This window comes from Camelina sativa, chromosome 8 (genome assembly GCF_000633955.1).
Source record: "Camelina sativa cultivar DH55 chromosome 8, Cs, whole genome shotgun sequence".
NCBI lineage: Eukaryota > Viridiplantae > Streptophyta > Magnoliopsida > Brassicales > Brassicaceae > Camelina > Camelina sativa.
Genome location: NC_025692.1, coordinates 7,898,943 through 7,922,256, shown reverse-complemented (window position 1 = coordinate 7,922,256; position 23,314 = coordinate 7,898,943). Strand labels below are relative to the sequence as shown.

General features: G+C 35.9%; 6 protein-coding genes and 1 pseudogene across 7 annotated transcripts in view; 3 read left to right on the top strand and 4 right to left on the bottom strand.

Moving 5' to 3' along the window:
• Nucleotides 94-2,349, top strand: LOC104706672 (remorin-like). Its single transcript, XM_010422882.1, has 5 exons — nt 94-536; nt 885-926; nt 1,508-1,595; nt 1,739-1,820; nt 1,944-2,349. The coding sequence occupies exons 1-5, from the start codon at nt 299-301 to the stop codon at nt 2,136-2,138; spliced, it is 645 nt and encodes a 214-aa protein (XP_010421184.1). The 5' UTR covers nt 94-298; the 3' UTR covers nt 2,139-2,349.
• LOC104706671 (40S ribosomal protein S11-3-like) lies at nt 3,086-4,481 on the top strand. The gene is made up of 6 exons (XM_010422881.2): nt 3,086-3,197; nt 3,288-3,328; nt 3,416-3,516; nt 3,800-3,944; nt 4,041-4,130; nt 4,214-4,481. The coding sequence occupies exons 1-6, from the start codon at nt 3,186-3,188 to the stop codon at nt 4,302-4,304; spliced, it is 480 nt and encodes a 159-aa protein (XP_010421183.1). The 5' UTR covers nt 3,086-3,185; the 3' UTR covers nt 4,305-4,481.
• Nucleotides 6,575-8,047, bottom strand: LOC104706670 (WD repeat-containing protein RUP2). The gene has a single exon (XM_010422880.2). It carries the CDS (start codon nt 7,892-7,894, stop codon nt 6,794-6,796), a length of 1,101 nt encoding a protein of 366 aa, XP_010421182.1. The 5' UTR covers nt 7,895-8,047; the 3' UTR covers nt 6,575-6,793.
• LOC104709316 lies at nt 11,373-12,435 on the bottom strand (annotated as a pseudogene).
• LOC104706669 (dual specificity protein phosphatase PHS1-like) lies at nt 14,068-19,320 on the bottom strand. 2 transcript variants are annotated; one of them, XM_010422878.2, is made up of 11 exons: nt 19,215-19,320; nt 18,918-18,995; nt 18,657-18,799; nt 18,315-18,516; nt 18,042-18,218; nt 17,219-17,379; nt 15,610-16,699; nt 15,346-15,492; nt 14,997-15,224; nt 14,709-14,866; nt 14,068-14,594 (listed from the first exon to the last, which is right to left on the bottom strand). In XM_010422878.2, the coding sequence occupies exons 1-11, from the start codon at nt 19,260-19,262 to the stop codon at nt 14,237-14,239; spliced, it is 2,790 nt and encodes a 929-aa protein (XP_010421180.1). In that variant the 5' UTR covers nt 19,263-19,320; the 3' UTR covers nt 14,068-14,236. The 2 variants fall into 2 exon arrangements, with proteins under 2 accessions (XP_010421180.1, XP_010421181.1); XM_010422879.2 differs by lacking the exons at nt 18,918-18,995; nt 19,215-19,320 and having other exon boundaries at nt 18,315-18,511; nt 18,657-18,772.
• On the top strand, nt 19,603-20,697 carry LOC104706667 (DNA-directed RNA polymerase III subunit rpc6-like). The gene is made up of 2 exons (XM_010422876.2): nt 19,603-19,738; nt 19,877-20,697. The coding sequence occupies exon 2, from the start codon at nt 19,900-19,902 to the stop codon at nt 20,590-20,592; it is 693 nt and encodes a 230-aa protein (XP_010421178.1). The 5' UTR covers nt 19,603-19,738; nt 19,877-19,899; the 3' UTR covers nt 20,593-20,697.
• The window catches only part of LOC104706668 (coiled-coil domain-containing protein SCD2-like), a 3,762-nt gene continuing 1,155 nt past the window's right edge, over nt 20,708-23,314 (bottom strand). The window contains exons 5-17 of the mRNA XM_010422877.2: nt 23,206-23,268; nt 22,803-22,852; nt 22,670-22,697; nt 22,474-22,548; nt 22,283-22,393; nt 22,144-22,204; nt 21,861-21,977; nt 21,649-21,761; nt 21,462-21,522; nt 21,332-21,373; nt 21,186-21,226; nt 20,942-21,071; nt 20,708-20,844 (exon numbers count right to left, since the gene is read on the bottom strand). Coding sequence (XP_010421179.1) covers nt 20,708-20,844; nt 20,942-21,071; nt 21,186-21,226; nt 21,332-21,373; nt 21,462-21,522; nt 21,649-21,761; nt 21,861-21,977; nt 22,144-22,204; nt 22,283-22,393; nt 22,474-22,548; nt 22,670-22,697; nt 22,803-22,852; nt 23,206-23,268 — 1,029 coding nt within the window. The remainder of the gene's footprint in view (nt 20,845-20,941; nt 21,072-21,185; nt 21,227-21,331; nt 21,374-21,461; nt 21,523-21,648; nt 21,762-21,860; nt 21,978-22,143; nt 22,205-22,282; nt 22,394-22,473; nt 22,549-22,669; nt 22,698-22,802; nt 22,853-23,205; nt 23,269-23,314) is intronic.

Genomic DNA, 23,314 nt, shown 5'->3' with positions numbered 1-23,314 from the left:
GATCTTATGATTAATGATCGATCGTGCATCAATGATGCTAAAAAAAGAAGAAAATCAAAATCAAAATATATATAAAGAAAGGAGGCGAGTCATTTTATGACAACGAGGAACAGAACATATCACTTACCAAACACTTATCCCAGCTCAGTTTCTTGAAAATACGACGACAGTTAATCTCTCTAAATATATTTTTGTTTTTCTCTCTCTCTCTCTCTCTCTCTCAAATAACCCAAAAAGACTTCTGAATCATTCCGATTCTCTTTGTAATCTTTAGTTGTTGTACCTACGTGAAGACGTCATGGCTGCAGATGAACCTAAGAAGGTGACAGAGACCGTTACGGAACCAGCTCCATCACCGGCTGAGAAACCTGTTGCTGCCACGGATGTTGCTCCACAGGAGAAACCTGTTGTTGCGGCGGATATTGTTGCTCCACAACCGCAAGAGAAGCCGGTGGCTCCACCACCCGTTCTTCCATCTCCTGCGCCGGTGGAGGAGAAGCTAGAGGGTTCCAAGGCTCTTGTCCCCGTCGTCGCTAGTAATTTATCTTTAAAAAAAATATATATATATATCAAGATTACTACTCAAGTTGGCTGAACGATCATGAAAAACTTCTGAAAATATTTTTTCTTATATTAATTAACTGATCAGAGTCAAATATACCTGATTTTTCTTGAAGATTTTTTACTGATAACGTTTCAATCTTTTTTTTTTTTTTTTTTTAAGATTAAAAACAGTATTTTTAGACCTTAAAATATCTTTTTAAAATCTGTATTTATTTCAATTTTAAGGTTGGACAAGAAGAACTCAAAAAGATTTTTGTTCCACTAATGTTTTGTTATAGTTCTTTATTAGTACTTATAATATTATTACTTTTTAATTGCAGAGGAAGTAGAGGAAGAGAAGAAACAAGGATCAGTTAATCGAGGTAATTAACGAAATAAATTCATGACTAATACTAATATAATCTGAAAATTANTGATAACGTTTTAATCTTTTTTTTTTTTTTTTTTTGAAGATTAAAAACAGTATTTTTAGACCTTAAAATATCTTTTTAAAATCTGTATTTATTTCAATTTTAAGGTTGGACAAGAAGAACTCAAAAAGATTTTTGTTCCACTAATGTTTTGTTATAGTTCTTTATTAGTACTTATAATATTATTACTTTTTAATTGCAGAGGAAGTAGAGGAAGAGAAGAAACAAGGATCAGTTAATCGAGGTAATTAACGAAATAAATTCATGACTAATACTAATATAATCTGAAAATTAAAGGATACATATAGGTGTAATTAATTAATTAGTGTTTTTGTCATATTTGGGGAGTAAAATAATTGGGTGGTTTGGTTACCGTATTATCATGGATGTGTATAAAAAATTGAAAGCTGATCGTTTTATTGATTAATACTGAGTGATATAAAGGTAATGTATGGATGTATGTGTTTGTCAGTGTCTCTTATTTTCCTACATACAAACTCTGATTAATTAATGATTGTATTTTGGGAGTGAAGATGCTGTTCTGGCTAGAGTTGAGACAGAGAAGAGGATGTCACTTATCAAAGCTTGGGAAGAGGCTGAGAAATGCAAAATAGAGAACAAGTAACGTTTTTTTATCTTATTTAAATTCATTTAACATTTACCCATATAACCGGGATTCCTAACAATCGAATCACTAGTAAAAAAGTTTTGATATTAAACCAAGAAATTATCATTAAGTTTCTTGAAGAAAATGTTTGATACAGAGCTGAGAAGAAGCTTTCTTCAATTGGATCATGGGAGAACAACAAGAAAGCAGCTGTCGAAGCTGAGCTCAAGAAAATGGAGGTATGTTTTTTTTTTTTTTTACAATGGGAATTACTAATTTTGTTTCAAACTAATATTTAACATACTTTGGTTAGAGAATTAACTCTGGTTTCTCTAATTTGTGAAATTGGAATGGACAAACAGGAGCAATTGGAGAAAAAGAAGGCAGAGTATGTGGAGCTGATGAAGAACAAAATAGCTCAAATTCACAAAGAGGCAGAAGAGAAAAGAGCGATGATCGAAGCTAAGCGTGGAGAAGAGATACTCAAAGCCGAGGAACTAGCTGCCAAGTACCGAGCTACCGGTACCGCTCCCAAAAAGCTTTTCGGGTGCATATGATCTAAAATCATCTCGATGGTAAAACACATGAAATGTGGTGTTGATGTAATGATGTTTTCAGTTTGCGTAATGTTGGTTTAATTTGGTATATTAGAAAGTTATAATTAAGGTAAAATGGAAACATCTTATTAATTTAATTTGTATTTGTTTATACAGCTTTTCATTGAAAGGCATTTCCCTAGTTAGCTTTATGAATTGGGACGTGCAATGATATGATTTTCTTTCTTTATGGCGTAATCGTTGGTCTCATCTTCCGGCCCCTATCATAAATGCGGTTAGTAAGTGGTTTGATATGTGAAACATGAACAATTAGCCACCACATAACCCCACAAAACATCACAAAAAAAGCAACCACAAATCTAGTTCTGGCCAAAAAAAAACTAAAATCGAAAATACCAAAATTATTTCTAAACTCTAGAACCGAAAGAACCGTAACCGAATCGAAATATTTCGAGCATCCGGAATAAAAATTGGAATACAATTATATATCCAAAAATATCATTTATAAAGAACTATCTGAAAAATAAATAAAAAATACCGAAATAAGCAAACCATAACCGAATAGACCTTATCCAAAATTAACCAGAATACTCAAAATATCCAAAAACATCCAAAAAGTACCAAAATTTATGAAATGCCCAAATATTTCAGGTTATTAAGGTATTTTAGAATCAAAACCGAAAAGTACCAAACTTTGGTTCCTAACAGAATAGTACCAAACCGTAACCAAACTGATTTTCTTTCGGTTTTTGATCTTAAAGCTGAAAACCAATCCAAGCCAGAACCAAACCGAGTACCCCTGACTGCCACTAGGCCCACTACTAACCACAATCATGAATATGAAGATATCAAAAAATGAAAAAACACGGCCCATGATAAAGAAGGCCCAAACCCAACTAAAGAGAGAGAGAGAACTGTGGACAGGAAACTAGGGCTTCTTCCGGGGAGCTTCATTACTTCAATCTCTTCTTCCTTGTTGCCTCTCTCGCATTTTCTACAGCCTTTTTGCTTCCAGAGCTCCGCGGAGAGCAGCGATCAGTAGTAGCCATGGCTGAGCAAGTTCGTTTTCATCCTTCTCTATGTGCTCTTCCCTCGTTTTCATTTCAACACTCTTTTACGATTCTAATCATCTTCTTGTTTCTCTTGCAGACTGAGAAAGCTTTTCTCAAGCAACCCAAGGTCTTCCTAAGGTTAAAATTCAAGATTCTTATATACATTTTGTTTCTTGAATTGGTTCATATGATTTTTTGAGGGTTTAATGGTTTTGTGTGTTTCAGCTCGAAGAAATCTGGCAAAGGAAAGAGACCTGGAAAGGGTGGGAACCGTTTCTGGAAGAACATTGGTTTGGGTTTCAAGACTCCTCGTGAAGCCATTGAAGGTTTGTTTTTTCTTCTTCTTCTTCTTCTTCTTCTAATTTCTACAGTATCAAATGATTCGATCTGAATAGATAATGTAGTGTAAGCTAAGGCTTTGCTATATAGAAATCTGCATTTCTCTCTTCACAATTTGATCTTTGATAATATGATATGTCCTTTAGTTAGAGCTTTTATTTGTTGGTGTGGCACTTAATTTCGTTTTAGTGCTTGCTTTGATGATATCACAATCAAAACATTTCGGACTTGTTTGGTAATCTTGTTCTGTTTTATTATTATGTGGAACAGGAGCTTACATTGACAGGAAATGTCCATTCACTGGAACTGTTTCCGTAAGAGGACGTATCTTAGCTGGTACTTGCCACAGCGCCAAGATGCAGAGGACCATCATTGTCCGTAGGAATTACCTCCACTTTGTGAAGAAGTATCAACGGTAAGTTTGTTCATCTAAACTCAGATTGTGTTCTCTGTTCATCTCTGTATAGCATAAATGGTTTTAGGCTTTAACATTTTATTTCTCCTTCATCAGATATGAGAAGAGACATTCCAATATCCCTGCCCATGTCTCACCGTGCTTCCGTGTCAAGGAAGGTGATCATGTCATCATTGGCCAATGCAGGTATGAATATTGGGTTTCTCTTTTATGCTTTATAGGCCAATGCTGGGGAAACAATATTCTGATTGTTTGTGATTTATTTGCAGGCCGTTGTCTAAGACTGTCAGGTTCAATGTGCTGAAGGTGATCCCAGCGGGTGCATCCGCCTTTGGAAAGAAGGCTTTCACTGGAGTCTAGGAAATTTGAAAGTCTGGAGATTTTGGTTTGATTTTGATTTTGGAATGTTTTTATGTTTTGTTTGATGATCACCTTTTGTTGGAGACTTTGATTATCGCAGACGAGAATACAAGTCTACGCACTTTCATCCAACTAAATCTTCTACATTCAACTCGTGAAATTTGTTAACTCCCCTAATCAACTTAGTTGTTTACTTTCTTGGTTAAGATAGTAAATATGATTCATATATATAGAAGTTTCAAGATAAAAGGAAAAGATGTGAACTTTTCAATTGTGTGTAATGAAATTTTCTATTTATCAGGAGAAAAGGTAGTGATTTATCGGTAACCTTACTGTCAAAAGGATTTGGAGTCATTATATTGTTTTGGGAAAACTTACGATAATAATACAATGCGTTCAAAGACCTTAGTATAGTAAAGTAGAGACAGAAATGAACAACGTTTACTTAAGTTCCAACAAAATGGTGTTATTTAATTTTGAATCAATCGGTTGGACTCTCCATCATGCTATTCAATCTTCAAATGTGAAGCGCGACACCAACTTTCTTGATACCGAGTAAAAAAATTCAGGGGAAGACAAAAGAAAGACTAAACTCGAAGATCGTTGATTTATGAAAGAGTGATTTTGATCAACATCAGACCACCTTGAGCTATCAGTTTTCCTAAGCCACCGAAATGGTGTATTTTGAATATGAGTTAACTTTATACTAAAGGAATCTAACGACGATTGATGAAGGATGAAGACAAACAATACATTGAAATGGGTGAATACGTCCTTCAAGTTATAATTGTATGAGTTTGGACATGAAAAAATTAGATGACTAAAGTCGTGAAGTTAAAGCAAAAGACAGTAATAGACACTAGACATAGTCACATAGTAGAAGACAACAATATTTTGGTAAACAACCTCATAAAGTGATAATTTGATATAGGTTGCTACGAATTCTTTCCTAGTGTTAGAAAAAAAAGAAAAACCAATTCTTATCGTTCTGTAAAACACCAAAGGTTAGAAATTAGAAAAAAATAATTAGTATGGTCTAGTACGTCTCTATTCGGAAATTGCTTTGTTGTATTTGTTATATATATTCTGTCTATTTTTATACAAAACATAGTTGTTTGTTTGTCTGTCAAGAATTGCTCTCGCTAGCAGTTTTGTGTTGTTTGTTCCGTTGTTACAATCGAAATCTATATTGTCGTTTATTCTTTTCTCGACAATCTTTATTTTTATAAACACGATTATACGAAGTTAGGCGTTACACGTCTGCATACCACTAGCAAGTAGTTTTTGTGTTGGTGTTGAGTTCATAGATATTTTAGTTGATGGTGATAGCAAGTGTGTAGATAGATTAGCATATGGCTGTCTGTAACTGTTGATGAGAAACAACAACTAGATTGATTCAAAAGTGAAATAAGATTTGGACAGATTTTCGGTTTAAATCGACAGGAACAATGAAAAATGACGAACTAGATTTTGTATTGATTTTTCTCTGTTTTGTTGCGTAAAATTACATGTCCTTTTCTTAACCTCAACCTCAGTATTTAAACAGAAAATAAAATCTTAACTATCTCCTCCGAAGATCTGGGCTCATGATCCCGCGACCTCCTCTCGCAGTTGACTCGACGTTCTTCCTGGTCGGACCTTCTTCTCGGACCCATAACGGACCCGCTAATGATTGTGACAACCGCTCCTTATTAGGCTTCTCCTATGGGTTTGTCTATCGTCGAAACCCAACACCAACAATAACCTATTAGTATATGCATAGAAATAAGTAAGTGTGGATTAGTATATATTCTCCCGTGCGCTCAATTATGTTTGGAATCAACAAATGCATGTACTATGCAATTAGCACATACAAAAAGTGCACTGCTTAATGGATTAAAGTCTTTTATAACAAGGGAGATAAGACCATCATTTTGGCAAGATGTGATTAAAATACGTTTATTTAAGATATGTAGTGCACATTTTGTGTTCGTGTAAACCTTGTAATTAGAAGGTTCGAAAACGATTCATCAATCGTTTTTTTACTTGTTCTGTTTTTTTTTTTCTTCTTTTGTGAAGCAGAAAATAATTAATCTCATGATGTATACTAGATAAGGTAGACCGTAGACGAAGGCAATATAAATTTATGATATACCTGCCAACAAACTAGTAGTTAGATTTGTAATCATAATCTAACTTAAAAGAACATTATGAGAAATAGGCAATGATGATTTATGTTTTACAAATACAAAATTTCTGCTAACAATAATAATAATAAAAAAACATAGAACAAGTAAAAAAAAATCCTTTATAAGAAAAACAAAAAACGATACATCAAATTCTCTCACAACTGAATAAAAAATCAACCTCATCAGGTAGTAAATTAAATTTGGAAAAACAAAGAAGAAGAAACTAGGAAGCATTTCATTATCATCATCATCATCATCATCATCATCATCATCATCATAATTCATAAAATATAGTAATGATAAAAATTAAGGAGAATAGTATTATGGCTTTCTTTTGCCCACGTAAACCTGTAATACTCCATCAGATCCCCCAGCCACTAGCGTGCACTGGTCCACACCTGATTGCCTCCAGCAGACGCTACTCACGAACCGCTTATCCGAACCAGAATTCATACCAACCGGTTCGAACCCGTCTACCCAAACCGGCTTCCCCCACCTCTTATCATACACGAACACCTTGTTGTTCTCCGATCCGCAACCAAACAGCGCGCCGTTTCTCCACACTGATAACCCCACGAAGTTTCTACCGTTCACGTGCCCTTCGTATGTCCGAATCACGCTCCCGTCCTCCACGCTCCACAGCTTCAGACACCCGTCCGTGCCTGCCGTCACCACCGTGCCGCCGTCGAGGAACCTCACATACGACACCGTTTTGTTGTGTCCTTGCAGAGTCAACGCCGGGTCAACGAGTTTTCTCATATCGTAAATGTACCCTTTCCGATCAGCGCAGCCGACAGCCACAGCTGGTCCGCCGGAAGGATCGAACTCGACGCAACAAACGGCGCTCCGGCATATCCCCGCCGGCCGTACGACGCCTAAAGATTCCTCCGGCGGACACCTCGGATCCCACACCTGCATGGTCCCGTCGTCCGATCCAGACGCGCCTATGGCGGACGAGCCGCCGTGACGCGTGTAATCAACGCTCCACACGCGTCGGCCACCGTGCTCGTCCCTTTCGAACACGGGCGTTCTTTTCTCGAGATCGTACTCGGTCACTACACCGTCGTAATCTCCCGACCCGATGACCCGACCGCCCGACCCGGGTCTCCACCGTAGACTACTGAGCTTCGCCGGCGTACAGATGTAATACTCGCAGGCGGTGGCTTGATCGACGAAAGAAACTCCTCCTGAGACGGCGGCGCTGGTACGTAAGAGGGAAGGGAGGCCGTAAAAACGAATCTTTCTAGAAATTCCGGCGGTAGCGACGATGTTATCAGTGGGATCGAACTCAATAGCACCGATAACGTCGGAGGCGGAGGAGGAGGAGGAAGAGACGACGGTGGAGAGAGAAAGATCCCATTCGTGTCTAGCTTCTTCTTCTTGTTCTTGTCGTTGCTGCTTGTAAGGATGAAGAGTGTTCATATGAAAACAGAGTTAAAGACTGTTGTTGTTGTAAGCTCTTCTGGGGATTCGGACCAATCAAAGAACCAATCCCATTCAAAAGCAATTTTTTTTATTAATATAAAAATATTCATTTCCTCTCCCTCAGTAAAAATAATCGGCCTTTATTTACCAATCCACGTATGATTCTGATTTTATCCATTTGTATACTACTAGGAGTCTAAGGACAGGGGAAGGTCCCATTTAATCCTATTTCAGGTAAGAAAATGTGAAGTTTGTTGTCGTGGCTACTTATATAGCCAAACATGGAAACTTGTATTTAATTCATGCGTTCGTAGTCGGCGAAAGGACGATGATTAAAATGTTCAGATTTCGATTTTTTTCAAACTGATCATATATATAGTGGACCTAATTTAACATTTAAACTATGAGTGATATATGTAGTGGTGAACTGGTGATGTGATTGGCGAAGAACCGAAGATATTAAAGTTACCGGTTGGTTTTTACAATCGTGTGTAAAGTGTTGTTGATGTAAATTTTTAAATTTAATTGTTGGTTGAAAATGTATAACTTTAGACGATGTGATTGAAAAAGACGGAGCAATCTTTTTTCCCCCCTTAAGCATTAATGCATTTATACAATCTTCTATTTTAATTTACAGCATTGAATACAATTTTGTTTTTGTCAAATCAAGTTTTAAAGCTAGAAGTAGACACATATTCCGTTAAAACTGAGTGACACATAACATATACACGACTCGCATAGCAAACATTGTTTAGATCCGACTCTACAAAATCCGAAAAACTCGATGTATAAGATAATAAACATTTTGGAGTCTGTGTATGTGTGACCATTATCCAATCCAAAGTAAGGAACATTCACCTATATCATTTGGTAGTGTGACCATTATACTCATATGAGTGGTAAGAATGTTTTAAAAGTTTCAGTTTCAATTGTGTGGAATTGTGAGAAAATTCGGTGGTAGGTTTTAAATTTTTTATGGCAAAGAGAAAATTAAAATAGAGAATTTTGTGGACAGCAAAGTGAGGACGAGTCATACGTGTGTTATGTTACCACCTTTGGTCATTGTCCTCTTTTCTATGTCTCTTCGTTACTTCTCAGCCTCACGTCTTTAAAAGAACACATGAGCTGCAACTGCAATTTTGGACCCACTCTGCTTCAAGGAATGGATTCGATCTCTATTTGATCCCCATTTATTAATATTTCTCCAAAACCAAATAGCTACCTAAAATATAAATTTCACCAACTAAAGAGGAAACACTTTCTTTTGATGATTTAGAATAAAATCTAGTGGAATAGAATTACCTAGAAAAATATATTTGTTACTTNTACTCATATGAGTGGTAAGAATGTTTTAAAAGTTTCAGTTTCAATTGTGTGGAATTGTGAGAAAATTCGGTGGTAGGTTTTAAATTTTTTATGGCAAAGAGAAAATTAAAATAGAGAATTTTGTGGACAGCAAAGTGAGGACGAGTCATACGTGTGTTATGTTACCACCTTTGGTCATTGTCCTCTTTTCTATGTCTCTTCGTTACTTCTCAGCCTCACGTCTTTAAAAGAACACATGAGCTGCAACTGCAATTTTGGACCCACTCTGCTTCAAGGAATGGATTCGATCTCTATTTGATCCCCATTTATTAATATTTCTCCAAAACCAAATAGCTACCTAAAATATAAATTTCACCAACTAAAGAGGAAACACTTTCTTTTGATGATTTAGAATAAAATCTAGTGGAATAGAATTACCTAGAAAAATATATTTGTTACTTTTATATTCATTGATATATTCTCTAATTTGATTTTCATAACATTTTAGTGCTTTTAACTTAAAAGTATTTCCCTTGAATTATCTTTTTTTTTTGTTGTTGGCATCATCACCAAACATATATATTCTGATACCCATCTTAATTCTATACACAAACACACACACACACACAATAACTGTAATTCATAAGTTGTATAATAATCTAAATCTTCAACCGTAATCAGGTTTGTCAACGTCCAAAAACACATACACTAATTTTTTTTTATAGAGTTTACTCTATATAAATTATTATTATTATTATTGTGACTTACATTGAGGAGTTTTCGACCCATCGATCATATTCTCTGAGAAACATCATAGATTTGTTATTTGACGGGCCAAAATTACTATTTGCTTGGAAGAAAGGAACAAGAGCAAGTGCACAAGTCAAAGACTTAAAACGGAAAAACAGAAAGAAAGGAAAAAAGACTTTTAAATATTAGGTTTTAATATTCTGTCATGTTATGCTAAACCAAAAAATGAAACAAGAAAACTAATTTATATTTTAAAAAAATTTCGAGTAACGGAATATATGGGTCCGAATGGTGACAGCGTATTTAGTTGTGCGGAACAAACGATTTTATAGTGCGATACGATTCAACTGCGGTTCATGCGGGAAAAATATATTTGCGAGACAAGTGCGGTTATTACAAAATAAGCAGATCAAAGTAATGTTTGATTGGTGAAAAAATAATAGCGGTTTTAGAATAAGCGGTACAAATATTATAATTAGAATAAGCGGTACAAATATTATAATTAATATAATTGTTTGATTGGTGAAAAAACAGTATATAGTGTGAAAATATATTTTAATATATTAATTGTAATTATAAATTAAAGTTTTTAGTTTAATGTTAACAAACATACATTTTTAATATATCATTTATGAATTTTAAATATCAAAATTTATATAAAATTAATTTTCAATCATACATGTTACATATTGAATCTGAATCTGTAATGATTTACATATTGTTATAATAATTTCTATACTTGTTAACATAGAAATTGAATCTATAATGATTTAAAAATGTATTTTGTATTAAATCATTAACAATACATTATAAATCAAATGTTATCTAATAGTTTTTTTTAAAGGTATACATATAAATATTACAAAAAGTTATTTAAGTGAGATATGAGAGCTACATAAAAGATAGGAAAGTTTTTTTCTTTGTAGAATAAATTACTGCTTTTAGTAATTAAAAAGTAAAAATGAAAAAAGAAAAGAAAAAGTAAATTATATTACCCTATGCGTTTTTCAAAATACCGCTGGATAAAGACTTCTGGTTGTTAAAAAAGCGGTTCACCCTATTATCTATCAGATAAATCCGCAATCCCAGTTTTATTTTTATATTTTGAAAAAACGCAAATTTAGCAAATAAAGTTGTGATTGGGTGTTGAAGTGCGGTTTTGACAAAAAAATGAATGAAAACCGCTTTTTATAAGCTTCCAATCACTACCTATAAATGATATATTGAAATAACGAAGTTTGCAAAAGTCTAATCACATGTTCCTAGATCTGGTAAGGCTTGTGATTGAGAGAAACAAATTTGGGACACTTGATACACAAGTTATAAGTTACAACAAAGCCCACCAAACACTGGAAAACACATAAACCCTAAAATAAAGGTACCTTCCATAGCAGAAAAACATGTAAACAAATAATTGTCAAAAGATAGAGTACACTTCAAAGATGAAGAGAGCTTACTTCGTCAGCTTTCCATAGCCCTTCCTCGTACCTATTCCACCTCACGTTTCCTCCATCTTTCTCCGTCCTCTTGCACATCACACACGTCATGTACTCCATACAAGTCACAAACCTCTTCAGCTTCGAGGCCTTCTCCATTATCGTCTGGTCAAGCTCCCTCACGATGAGCTTCTTCTTCTCAGGATGCTCCTGCTTCACCACTAGGTAAGAATGAGAGATGTTGAGAACCTCAAGGCTCTCTAGTCCATCCAAGATGATTAAAAGGGCGTCTCGGTATATGGCATTGCATCTGAGGCTGAGGACTTTGAGATTTGGGAGATGCTCAACCAGTTTCTCGGCGAATATAGCATGGATGCGACCTTGAGCTCTCTGAACGTCAGTTTCTTGACGATCGATGAAAAGAGAAATTGCGAGTCATGGACTCTTGGTATTGTTAGTGATTCTAGATTTTTCACAGAAGCCCAAGGCATTTTGCATACCCGTTTTCGATATTCTAGTCATAGCTGGTAGCACTAAGCGTCTCAAGTTTGGACATCTACAACAAATTGAGCCAAAGTAAATATTTGAAGAGAAGAAAATAATACTAATTAAAAAGTGGATATATACCTTTCTGCGGTGTAAGTAAGCATATCACAAGTGAGAAACAGGTAGTAATTAACAATCAAGGTCCTTGTGTTTCCTTTGCTAAGGCTCATGAAGAGTTTCAAGATCCGAGTCACTTTCTCATCACATCGGCGCAGCACATACAGATATGGGCTCTTTACGGATTTGATGTAAACAGAGTTCAAGTGCGATAGGTCGAGCGTATCCCACAAAAGGGGATCACAACAAACCGCACGCCACCCTCTACAGACATGAGCTAGCTCTAATCCAGATGTCAACTCATTGATGCTAAAATGTTCCTTAAGTATCCGCATCAAGATGTCGGTGTCCAGTTTTTCCCATCCCTTGACTACATTTTCTGTTCTTGGTTTCTTGATATCGGATGTCTCGATAACATTTTCGCTGCAGGCTTCTTGATCCATTAATGAAGACACTTCCAAGAAAAAGATACACTTGTTTGGATTTTTTATGACATTTTCAGAACCCCTAAACAAGCTGAAGAAAGTTAAACGAGTAAGAAAGGCATCTTTATAGGGACAAAGAAAAAAAAATTAATTAGATAAAATTAAATATAATCAAAATAAAATTACTACATAAAACTACTAAAACTAAACTAATTCTAACTGAATAAAATAAATAAAATGAAAAATTCATTTTTAATATAATTAAACAAAATTCTAAATAAATTAATTATAATCAAATTAAAGTGAATAAATTTAAAATAAAAGAAAATATTTGAAATATGTTTTTAATATATCTTCATAGTGTATATGTAATTTACATTTTATTAAAAATGTAAATTATCAAAAACTATTTTTTGTTATTTTTAAAATTATATACAGCAATTAGCAAATGAACAAAACAACGATAGTTTCCAGCGATAGTTGCTAGCAACAGACAAAATAACAGCATATGCTTGTCGCTGGAATCTGTCGTTGGTCGCTAGTCAATCCAGTGACAGGCGAAGGAACAAGGCCAACACCAATAGAATAATGAATCTTCATTTAATCCTTACTGCTGTTGATTTGAATGGCACATAAAAGAGTTCTTACAATGAAACAAACCCCAATCTTAAACCGTTTATGAAACATAAAATCTATAAATGGTGATGAACCTCCCGTTTATGACACAAAAAATCTATAAATGGTGACGAACCTAATCTGACTAGATTAGATTCAATGGGAAACAAAGGCCAATAAATAACCCTCGAGATTGTTGGGATAGATTTCTTGTCATTTCCCACACTATTGCAAACATAAACCTTAGAGGATCCGCACATTGATATAAAAAAACTGTAGCTAAAACTTGCAATCCACAAGTAAGGTTCAGAGTAAAACCATACCTTGAAAAGACGAGGAGTAGTGAAGGAGTGAAGAAATTACTGGCAACTCTTGAAGTGCCCCTTGACTCTTATCAATTGTCAGTCTACGGCGCTTAGGGCGAACAAATCCATTTGTGGATTGAACTACGTTTAAATACAAGTGGTGTGACAAGAAATAAGTGGATTGGGCCAGCTACATACCGTTTTAGATACAATGACGGATTGTTGTCGGACCCAAAAATAAAGTAGACTAAACCACTAATGGACTAGTCCACTTTACTAGCAACATTCATTCAGGGCCATAATATTATATAGACAACATTAAATGGCGCATTTGTCAGATTATATACTCTTTTGTTTGATTATGCGATCAATTTCACGTAGAGTGTCATTTTGACATAATGCACACAAATTTAAAAAAAAAAAACTAGATAAATTTCTATTTTATCTTTTATAAATACACTAAAAATATTTCTTTTTCTAATTAATAAGTTCAAATAATAAGGATACAAATAAATTTAATTTTAAAACTGCAAAACATAAAATGATTTTTTTTTGTAACAAGAAGTGTTAAAATGACACTGTTGTTAAACTGGGGGAGTATAGGTATTAATGAAATCCTAGAATAACATTTAAATCATTGAAATGCATTTGTTGAGGATTATATCCATTATTGATTCGTCTTAACTCTTAAGCATTGCATCGTCGCGATCATGCATGGACATAAGTCTACCTTTGAGGTAAAGTTAGAACTTTTTATCTAGTTGTTTACCAAATACAAAGATCCGTTTCAGGAAGAAACAAAACAGATCAGTTTTTGTATTTCTCAGAGAGTAAAAGTAAAAGATTTTCGATTAGAGACTTTGACCAGAACAAACCACTGACATAACTAAACCGGACTCTCTAACCAGAATGAGACTGAAAAGAATTGGGGCTAGCACTTGAGCCACGGCCAGTGCTGAGTTGAAGAGCCTCCAAAGCCTTTTGAATCTCCATGTTCATTGCACTGTCAACACTTCCCGAAGACAGTTTCTTGTGAGATTTCTGGAGATGAAGCTTTAGAGAACTGCTGCTTAGACCTGCGTTCTTACCACAAACCGGACACACTTTCATTGTCGGTTTCCTCTGTCTCCACTCCATGGACACTTTTCCGTGACATTTCTTGTCGAGGTTAACTAACATTCGAGCAAATCCGTCGTTCGGTTGAGCTCGTCTATGTACTTTTCTCAGTTTGCTCCATGCTTCTAAAAGTGTGAGGTTCCTGTTTATTAATCCCACCAGTAAACAAATGAGTTGACGAATTGGACAATTTTTGTTGATCTTCCTTACTTTAATCAGTGTTTTCAACATATTCTAATTGTCCACAGAAACTTACTTCCGGAGCATTAGGTAAGCAAGCACTACAGTTGCGCTTCTACTCCGACCTTCGAAACAATGAACCAAAATCTTGCCACCTGTTTCCTCGCCATAGTTGATGAAATCGAGAGCTTCTTGAAAGATGCTCTCGATCTTTGAGTCTTCATCATCAGTTATCTGGTCAAAGGGAAGACACAAGAAGAGAACTCTCATCTTTATAGATGCATTTTTTTATACCAATTCCTTTAAAAAAATGCATTGGTAACGAAAAATATAATCAAGAAACAGAGAAGAAAGGTTCACTTACTGAGAAATTTTTGTACTTGAACAGATCAGGGTACTGAGTATCCGATTGCCCGATTTCATTTGCGCACAAACATAGAATATGAGTTATACCTACATGTTGAAGAGTGTAAACTGACCTAGCAGCCAGTCCTCCCCCGATAAAAAGATTATCTTGTATCATTGATGGTTTCTCTGTATTAGCGGCTTTGCAAATCAATGATATCCTCTCAAGAATATGCTCAAGTCTAACCTGTTATGAATGAGAATGCAAACAAGAGAGACAATGTTTGAGTTCCGTTGCCAAATAAACATATTATGAAATGAAGATCACGTTCAGGATAAAAGGAAATAACAAAAACTCATAATAATACCTTTAGCTCGTAAGCATCAGTGCAACTGTTATTATCACTGCCCTCAAAAAACCCAGTGTTGAAACCGTTCTCTTGGCAGAGTTTCATAACTTCGTTCCGCAGTGTTTCATTCCACTGGTCTAGTTCTTTATTTGACTCCGCATCAATCTAGACCCACCATGAAAAGTATCAGATTGAAGGACGACAAAATGGCTGACAATTTCCATCCAAGAAGACTGAACTTAATCTATTGACTCAAACATAGTAATCAAGAAAGCGACAAACCTTAGCAAATTTATGAAAGTCTCGAAGCTTTGCTGCCAAACGCTGACTGCTAAGAGATTCTCCCCCTCTACAGGATCTTCCATGCCAACTTTCTCGTGACTTAGGCGAACAAGCATCTTCTTTGTTTTCTGAATTTGGTGTCCTAGGAACTGATTTTTGCATATCCGCCTCACTGTGATCACTATCACTAGCCACCCGATCTTTCGAGGGAGATGGATAATGAGTCACTTCATGCCCATGAATATGTGAAGGCGATTCAGGAATAGCAAAATCTTCTCTATCAAAATCTGCATACATTGTTTTGTCCATCATACTAAAGAATGCGCGAAGCAACACATCTAGTTTCTGATGAAGGGTAACAAGGAAGATATGAAACTCTTGCAAATCCCTGAGACCAGCACGAAAACCATTTCGGAACTCACGTACAACTGGTGTTACTACAGATCGAACTTTAGATGTTTTTTCACCATTTTCTGTCAGTGGATTTCCTAAGTTTCCTTCTGTTATTTCATGTAACAAATTTGAAGAATATTGGCTACTATTGAGGAGTAGCTCAACTAATCTTGGATAAATCTCTTGGTCGCTTGTCCGTTTTCCAGCAGGAGGCCGCCGTGGAACACCCGAGTCTATGGCAACGAGGTGAAAATCGGCAGCTACTGATCTATCAGACATTGGACTCATTAAACCAGTGTCATATGATTTAGGTGATTCCGTTATATCAGAAAAATCAGACGACTGTGAGACCAACATTTGATCACTGATACTCAACCTGGATCTGCTATCTACGGAAGAAGCTCTTCTTTCCCTTTGAATGGATCTGTAGTCCTTTGGATGGTACCGTTTGATGGCGGAATCAAAAGCTTCTTCAAATGAGCGTTCAAGATTTTTTGTTGAAGACACAGTTCTATCTGTTAATAACAGATTTGCCGGGTTGCCACGCCATCTCAGCTGACGACAAGGTAATCTGTCTTCGTTCCTAATTACTAGATCTAGCACCAAGATTCTCCCTAGAGCTGCAGCAGCTCTCTCTGCTTTTTCTTCAGTTTCAAAACTACTCATGCTCTCTAGCATTGGACATCCATGAACATAACTGCCATCAAAAATTGAGAATCCAGTGCTTAGAAGAGAGATTATATACAAACATCACATATTATTATTGTAAATTTGAAAGTGTGGAATAAGGTCAATGCCTAAATTATCCTATTAGGTAGGACTAGATTTCACATTATCATATTAGGTAAGACTAGATTTCTGTTCAACTAATTCTGTCATCTTTATTATCAATTAAGGCAAAACTACATTTCTGTTAAACTATTGTTATCAACTTATAGCCAATTAAATGACTGCACCTCATATTATTATTTAGATGTTTCTTATATTTTATGATACAATATCTCTATCTAATAACAACATAACACCTTTTTTGTTCTTAACAAATATAAAATTAAATTGTCTATTCAAAACTTTTAAATTTCCTAATTATAAACCACCGGACATGGTCGGGAAACTATCTCGTTAAACACTAAAGCATAGGAACAAAAAAACTGTCAATATAAGCCGAAAAATGGAGAAAAGTTAAAAAGAATAAAGATGAATCCTGTGCTTTTACCTCATTAAGAGAAGACAACGGCTGAGCTCAAGGGCTTCCAGAAGTTCTGAACATGTCATTTCACCAACTTCATCTCCCTCCGAAGTTGCTTTCGCTTGTGCCTTTTCAGTTGCTTCTCTGATTAGTGTCCACTCAGGATTACAGCTATGAATTACTCTAGCCTGTCTCATGATGATAACTCCTCATTAGAAGAAAAAAAACGACAAGTAGTAAAGAAAGTGTAAGGGAGGGTATTAGAATAGGAAATTATATATCACTGTATGTTATTTAGGAAACATCTTAATAGCCTTCAACGGCTATATTCCTCTCCACTCTGTATATAATCTTTGTTCAATAATACTCTCAGATCATCGATTGAGATTATACCTAATCTAATATGGTATCAGAGCCTTTTGCTCTAATTACCTAAAAAAAAAAAAAAATAATTCTCTCCGCCACCTCTCTTCTACCTTTCGTAAACCTTCTTTTCTTCTACCTCTCCTTCTTCCTCTGTTTCCTTTCTCCTTTTCATCTCTGTTTCTTCGTTCTTCTGTTCTCTTACATTAATGACTTCTGCTACACCAGCCACTACAGCCCCACCGGCTGCAAGTCTCACTCAGATCCGTGCCCACATCCTCATTATTCTCGACATGAACAAGATGAACTACGATTTGTGGCGCATCCTTTTTCAAACTCACTTATATACAGAGTGGAGAGGAATATAGCCGTTGAAGGCTATTAAGATGTTTCCTAAATAACATACAGTGATATATAATTTCCTATTCTAATAGAGGGAACCAATACAACAAGTTTTGAATGAAGTACAGCAAAGAAAAAGAAGCACCTGCGGAATCTGCACCCCTAGCCACTTGGAAAACTCATAACCAAGACGTTCTGATTGCGTAGCCATCCTTGATGATGCAAATTTTATAACGGCTGCTTCTTCCTTTCGAGAAGCATCTTCACCGCTGGAACTATTGAACAGGGCAAAGAAAACAACTCCCCCAGAATTCACAGTAACCTGTATAATATCGAAAAGCATCCTCTTATGATTTGGTTGATGGAAGATTGTTTTCAATCCAAGATAATAAGGATAATTATATATATATATATATACCTCAAGAGGTTTACTCTGGTCCTCTTCAGAAAGATCGGTACTACTACTATGTTCAGTATGGTGAAGCGAAGACAACATGTTCCATGAAAAAAAGCTCGATTCGATATCCACAATAGAAGCTTTACCAAGCCTTTCCCACAAACTAATCTCTGAAGTCTGCTTACTTGGTGGACTCTTCGGATCAGCATTCCTCTCACCTGCACTATATAATTCTTCTATCAACTGTCATTTCCTATTGAAAAAAAACCCAAACTAATGTCCTAATATAGAAACCTTGGTTCTGATACTCAAAACATTCCAAAAAAAAACATAGCAGAAATGAGAAAAAAAAAAGTGTAAAACCTAGTGACCAAATCATCGAAGCGGTGAAGACGGTGAGGGAAGCCAGAGGAACCGTAAGTAGCACTTCGTTTACGAACCAAATCCAACCATTGAGTAAAACGATAAGCTGGACCAGATGCTATATCTCCTAACATGTACAAAACCTGCAACAAGACAAAGGAGTTTTCTAATTATAAAAATCAAACGAAGAAGGCTTTCAATAAATAACCCTACAAAAGGCTACAAAACGAATCAACCAAAGAGGATCGAAAGCAAATATACACGAGAAGTGACGGTGAGAGGAAGAGGAGACTCGTGCTCGTCGTGACCAAGGTAGATATCTTTCTCTTGGTCTTTCTCCTGCGATATCACCATTATTATCAGATAGATCTCTCCGAAATCAGAGAAAACAAAAAAAAATTCAAAATCTGGCTCTACGAAACAGAGAGGGAGAGAGAGAGAGAGAGAGGTGATGATAAAAAAAAAATGTGGGGAGGTAAATGATGAACGCAAATAGTGAGGGGTGAATAATGATAGATTATATTAAATTTAAGGGGGTAGCAAAATTAAAAAGATTACTTGAGAAAATAATGTATGATCTCGCTTCTTCTCAGCTTCTTCCGCCATTGGAAAAAAAAAAAAAACTTCCGTTTGATTTTAATTTTAGAAAATGTCAGCTTTTGTATCTGAGAAGATCAAGTCGCAAGATATCTTAAATTCTTAAATTTGCCGAAAAAAAAGTTCTTAAATTATTGTATTTATAAATAATGATTTATAAGAAAGACCCCTTTGATTTCTTTAATTATTCTTTAAACTCCTCTTTCTTTTATAATTTGCATAATTAATAACTTCACGGCCCAATAACTGTGTTCAGTGCCAATAAAAATAGTCAGTGCTAATATTGAATTGAGAAAATGGAAATTTAATATTTTGTCAACTTATATCCGAAATTAATAACTGGCAAAAATTTGTTTTTTCTTTTTCGACTATTAACATAAAAAAAAAACAGAGCTAGGGTTTACATCTGTTCTCCCGTCTCTTCCTTATACCTCGGAATTCGCCGGCTAGTGTTCATCCTCCAAGAATCTGTCATCTCCACAGAGGTAAAATTGAATAATCTGATCTTCACCAAATCCTTTATCACCTTTTCTTCTTCTTCTTCTTCTTCTTCTTCTTCTTGTAAATCAAATCAATTCAATCCTATTTTCTTAAAATCAAGTTTTGTTTGATTGTTTTTGTAGTGTGAATTTTTTTTGGGGGAGCAATGAGTAAACGAAAACGACCAGAGCCGAAACTAACGGGACGTGATCCGAACGAAGCGCACGAGAAGAAGCTTCTCGATTTTATCAGAAGCAAGCAAGGAACTGGAGCAACCATGTACGAGCTGAAAGCAGATAAAACCATCCCACCGACTATGTTTACACGACTGGTCAATTCCCTCAAGAAGAAGGGTCTCATCAAAGACGTACCAACCATGAACAACAAAGGTCATAAACATTTCTTAGCTATGGAGTTTGAGCCTGATAAAGAACTCACTGGTGGGGAATGGTACACTGATGGTACCCTTGACGTTTCCAAGATCGAAGATTTGAAAGCCAAGTGTGTTATGATTTTGGAGAGGCATAGGCATAGGGTTGTTACTTTGGATGTTATGTGTGCTTATTTTGTTAAAGAGGAGAAGTTGAGTGAGGACCAGACTAAGGAGATTCTCAAGAATTTAGTTTTGGATAATCTGATCATTGAGGTGAAGAGCACTGGAATGAACGAGTTTGCTTCTACCAGGATTGGAGAAGTTTGCTACAGGTTGACTGGGAAAAAATCTGGTAATGGTGAGGCTAGAGCTGGAGCTTTCGCTTCGATTCCTTGTGGTGCTTGTCCTCATATTGGGCTTTGTTCACCTGGTGGTGCTATCTCCCCTACTACATGTGTTTATTTTCAGAAATGGCTAGACTTTTAGCTTTCTCTCTTTTTCTTGGGGATTAATAATAATACTTAATTAAGATGTTACAATTGATGATGTTTTGTTTTTACATAATGGAATGCAATTTGATATCTCTATAAATTTTTAAGAGTTAGAGGTTGTGATTTGAGAGAGTAGAGGTAGGAGAAGAAGAAGAAGATGGAAGTAGCTGATCGGTTTCTTTGCGACAAGCTTCCCATAATTGTTGCTCTACTCCTAGTTTCCTTAGCTCTAACAAACCTCGTTCCACTGGAAAAAGAGAACCAAGTTTTTTTAGTTTTAGTGGTTATGTTAGTTAGACTCACAAGTAGGATAAAGGGAACTTTCAATTGGATAATTTTATTACCGTCGACGACATCCTGAGAAGTTGGAAATTTTCCTTCACTACGGCTGATCCAAAACTGCAGGCGTTCATCAGCAATGTCTTCTTCCACACCGTGCAGTTTTGCTCTACCCCAGAAGTACATCAGCCACGCCTGCATATACATAACCAAACCACATCCGTATAAATTTACTTACTAACCACAATATATACCAAAAATTACCATCTCTAGTACTAAATATGACACTATATAGGCTAAACAAACAACCTGCTTAAAGGCAACATCTTCTTGTTCCCCTTCTTTTATCTCTGCATTTGAGAAATATGTGATAGCATAGTAAGAAATTCATCAAGTTTGATTATGCATATATGGTACTATGTGCATATCTGAATGCTCATGGAGACTTCTCTTACCGTATGTCTCTACAAATCTGAGTTCTCCATGCCCTTTGGAATCTGTAAGATGGAATAAAACAGACTTAAAATCTCTATGACTAGTAAAAACAGACTATACATGTAGTAATTGATGATATAGCATACATACCTTGACGAACCAAACTCGGTGTTCTCTTCTGTGCAAATGCAAGCATAACGGCATCCTCAACCTAAATTTCATTGTGATATAATAAGAACCTTAAAAATTCACTTGGAGATCTCAAGGAGAACCTCATCATTGTAAATGGAGTAAGGTAGATGACATCAGTTATCTCAGAAACAATGGTAGATAATACCTTTAAGGACGCTAGCTCTCTCAAACCCATCTCAACTGAAAGCATGCTTTCGATATTTCCTTCTCCAGTTAGATCACTTGAAAATCTAGTAGTTTTACTCTGATCACTCCCACCTGTTCAATTCCAAAAGGCTGGTAAATAAAGATGATGCAGAAAAACAATATCAGGGCAACCTTGTTCATTTTATAAATATAGCAAGTATTTAGACTAACCTTCATCCTGAGATAACTCCTTGGCCTTTTGTGCTGCAGAAATGACCAGCTCAAGTGGAAGAGGGGCCAAAGCAGACCACTTTTCATGCCTTGATAGTGCTATGTCCGAACAAATGCCTATATACGGAAGCCACATGAAAATCAAATATAAAGCTTAGACCAATATTAGAGAATGCTGAGTATGTGTATGAGTGGTATCATGGGAACACATTCTCAAGTTCAGAAACTTAACACCGAAATGAAAAGCAAACGTATGCTGTTACAAAATGGATGCATCACTTACCATTCTGCACTGCCAACCCCCAATACCGGGCAAGCCAGCATCTCTTCAAGGCTACTTCCTCCTAGATGATCATTTTTTCCATACAATCAGAAATGTTTTAACATGAACGATAATGAGATATGGGGCTTTTTCAACATACCATTTCGTCCTGTGTTAAAACCATCCTTTGAGTCATTGTACGAATAGCTTTTGCTTCTAACTCTGCTTCTTGAAGCCGTTCCGCTGCTTTTGCGGCCTCATCCTTGAGGCTCTGAACATAAAGACATGATTTTATCATGCAGATTAGAGTACTACACATATTATGAAACCAATATAAACGGTATACTTTACCTGAAGTTCCGAGCGTAGGGAAACAACTTCATCCTGTTTCCCATCTTTTTTCTCATTAGCAGCCTTAAGAGCAACCTGTTAACAGGTACCATTATGCCAGCAAATCAGTCTAAATATCCATAAATTATTCTTTGACCAAAAGTTAGAGATCGACCGAAGAAACGATAAAAGATATTTTATTCCTCTACACACTAACCTCTCTTTGGCGCAATGCCGCTTCCTTCCTGAAGGAAATCACAATTTATCATGAGCTGTATAACTACTAAGCCATTATGGCAGTGCCATATATCCTAAATAAAAGAAAGATAAAAGAGGTCACAGGATCTCACCTACTTAACAATTTGGCCTCCAGAGACACTCCTTCTCCAAGAGAAGCAACCTTTTGGGACAAGGAAAAAAAAACAAATGAACCTGTCACTAGTTGCCAGTATCAACATGTCATTTGCGTATAGGGTGCGTCAATCAAAACACACTACATATTTCCTCCGGGTCACTGTTACATAATGGGATGTAACTAAACTTTGCCTTTCACTAGATACACTTAAAGATGCAGAATAAAGATAAAAGACAAGAAAGCTTTTTTCAACAAGATAGTGAAAGTCAAGATAAGATGGACTGTCACTACATACTATAGTCAAGAAAGAGATATAAGCAACTTGATAATGGTTTTTCCCAAAAAGCGAAAGAACAAATTCAGGGAAGATGCACTAGTAATGAAAAGTGGATCGAAACCTGTTTCTCCAGCTCTCTAGCCCTGGCTTCTGCTGCCTCGCGTTTTTCTTCTGCATGGTAAAGCTGTAATCCAGAACAACTGTTATATAACAAAAAAAAAAAAAAAAAA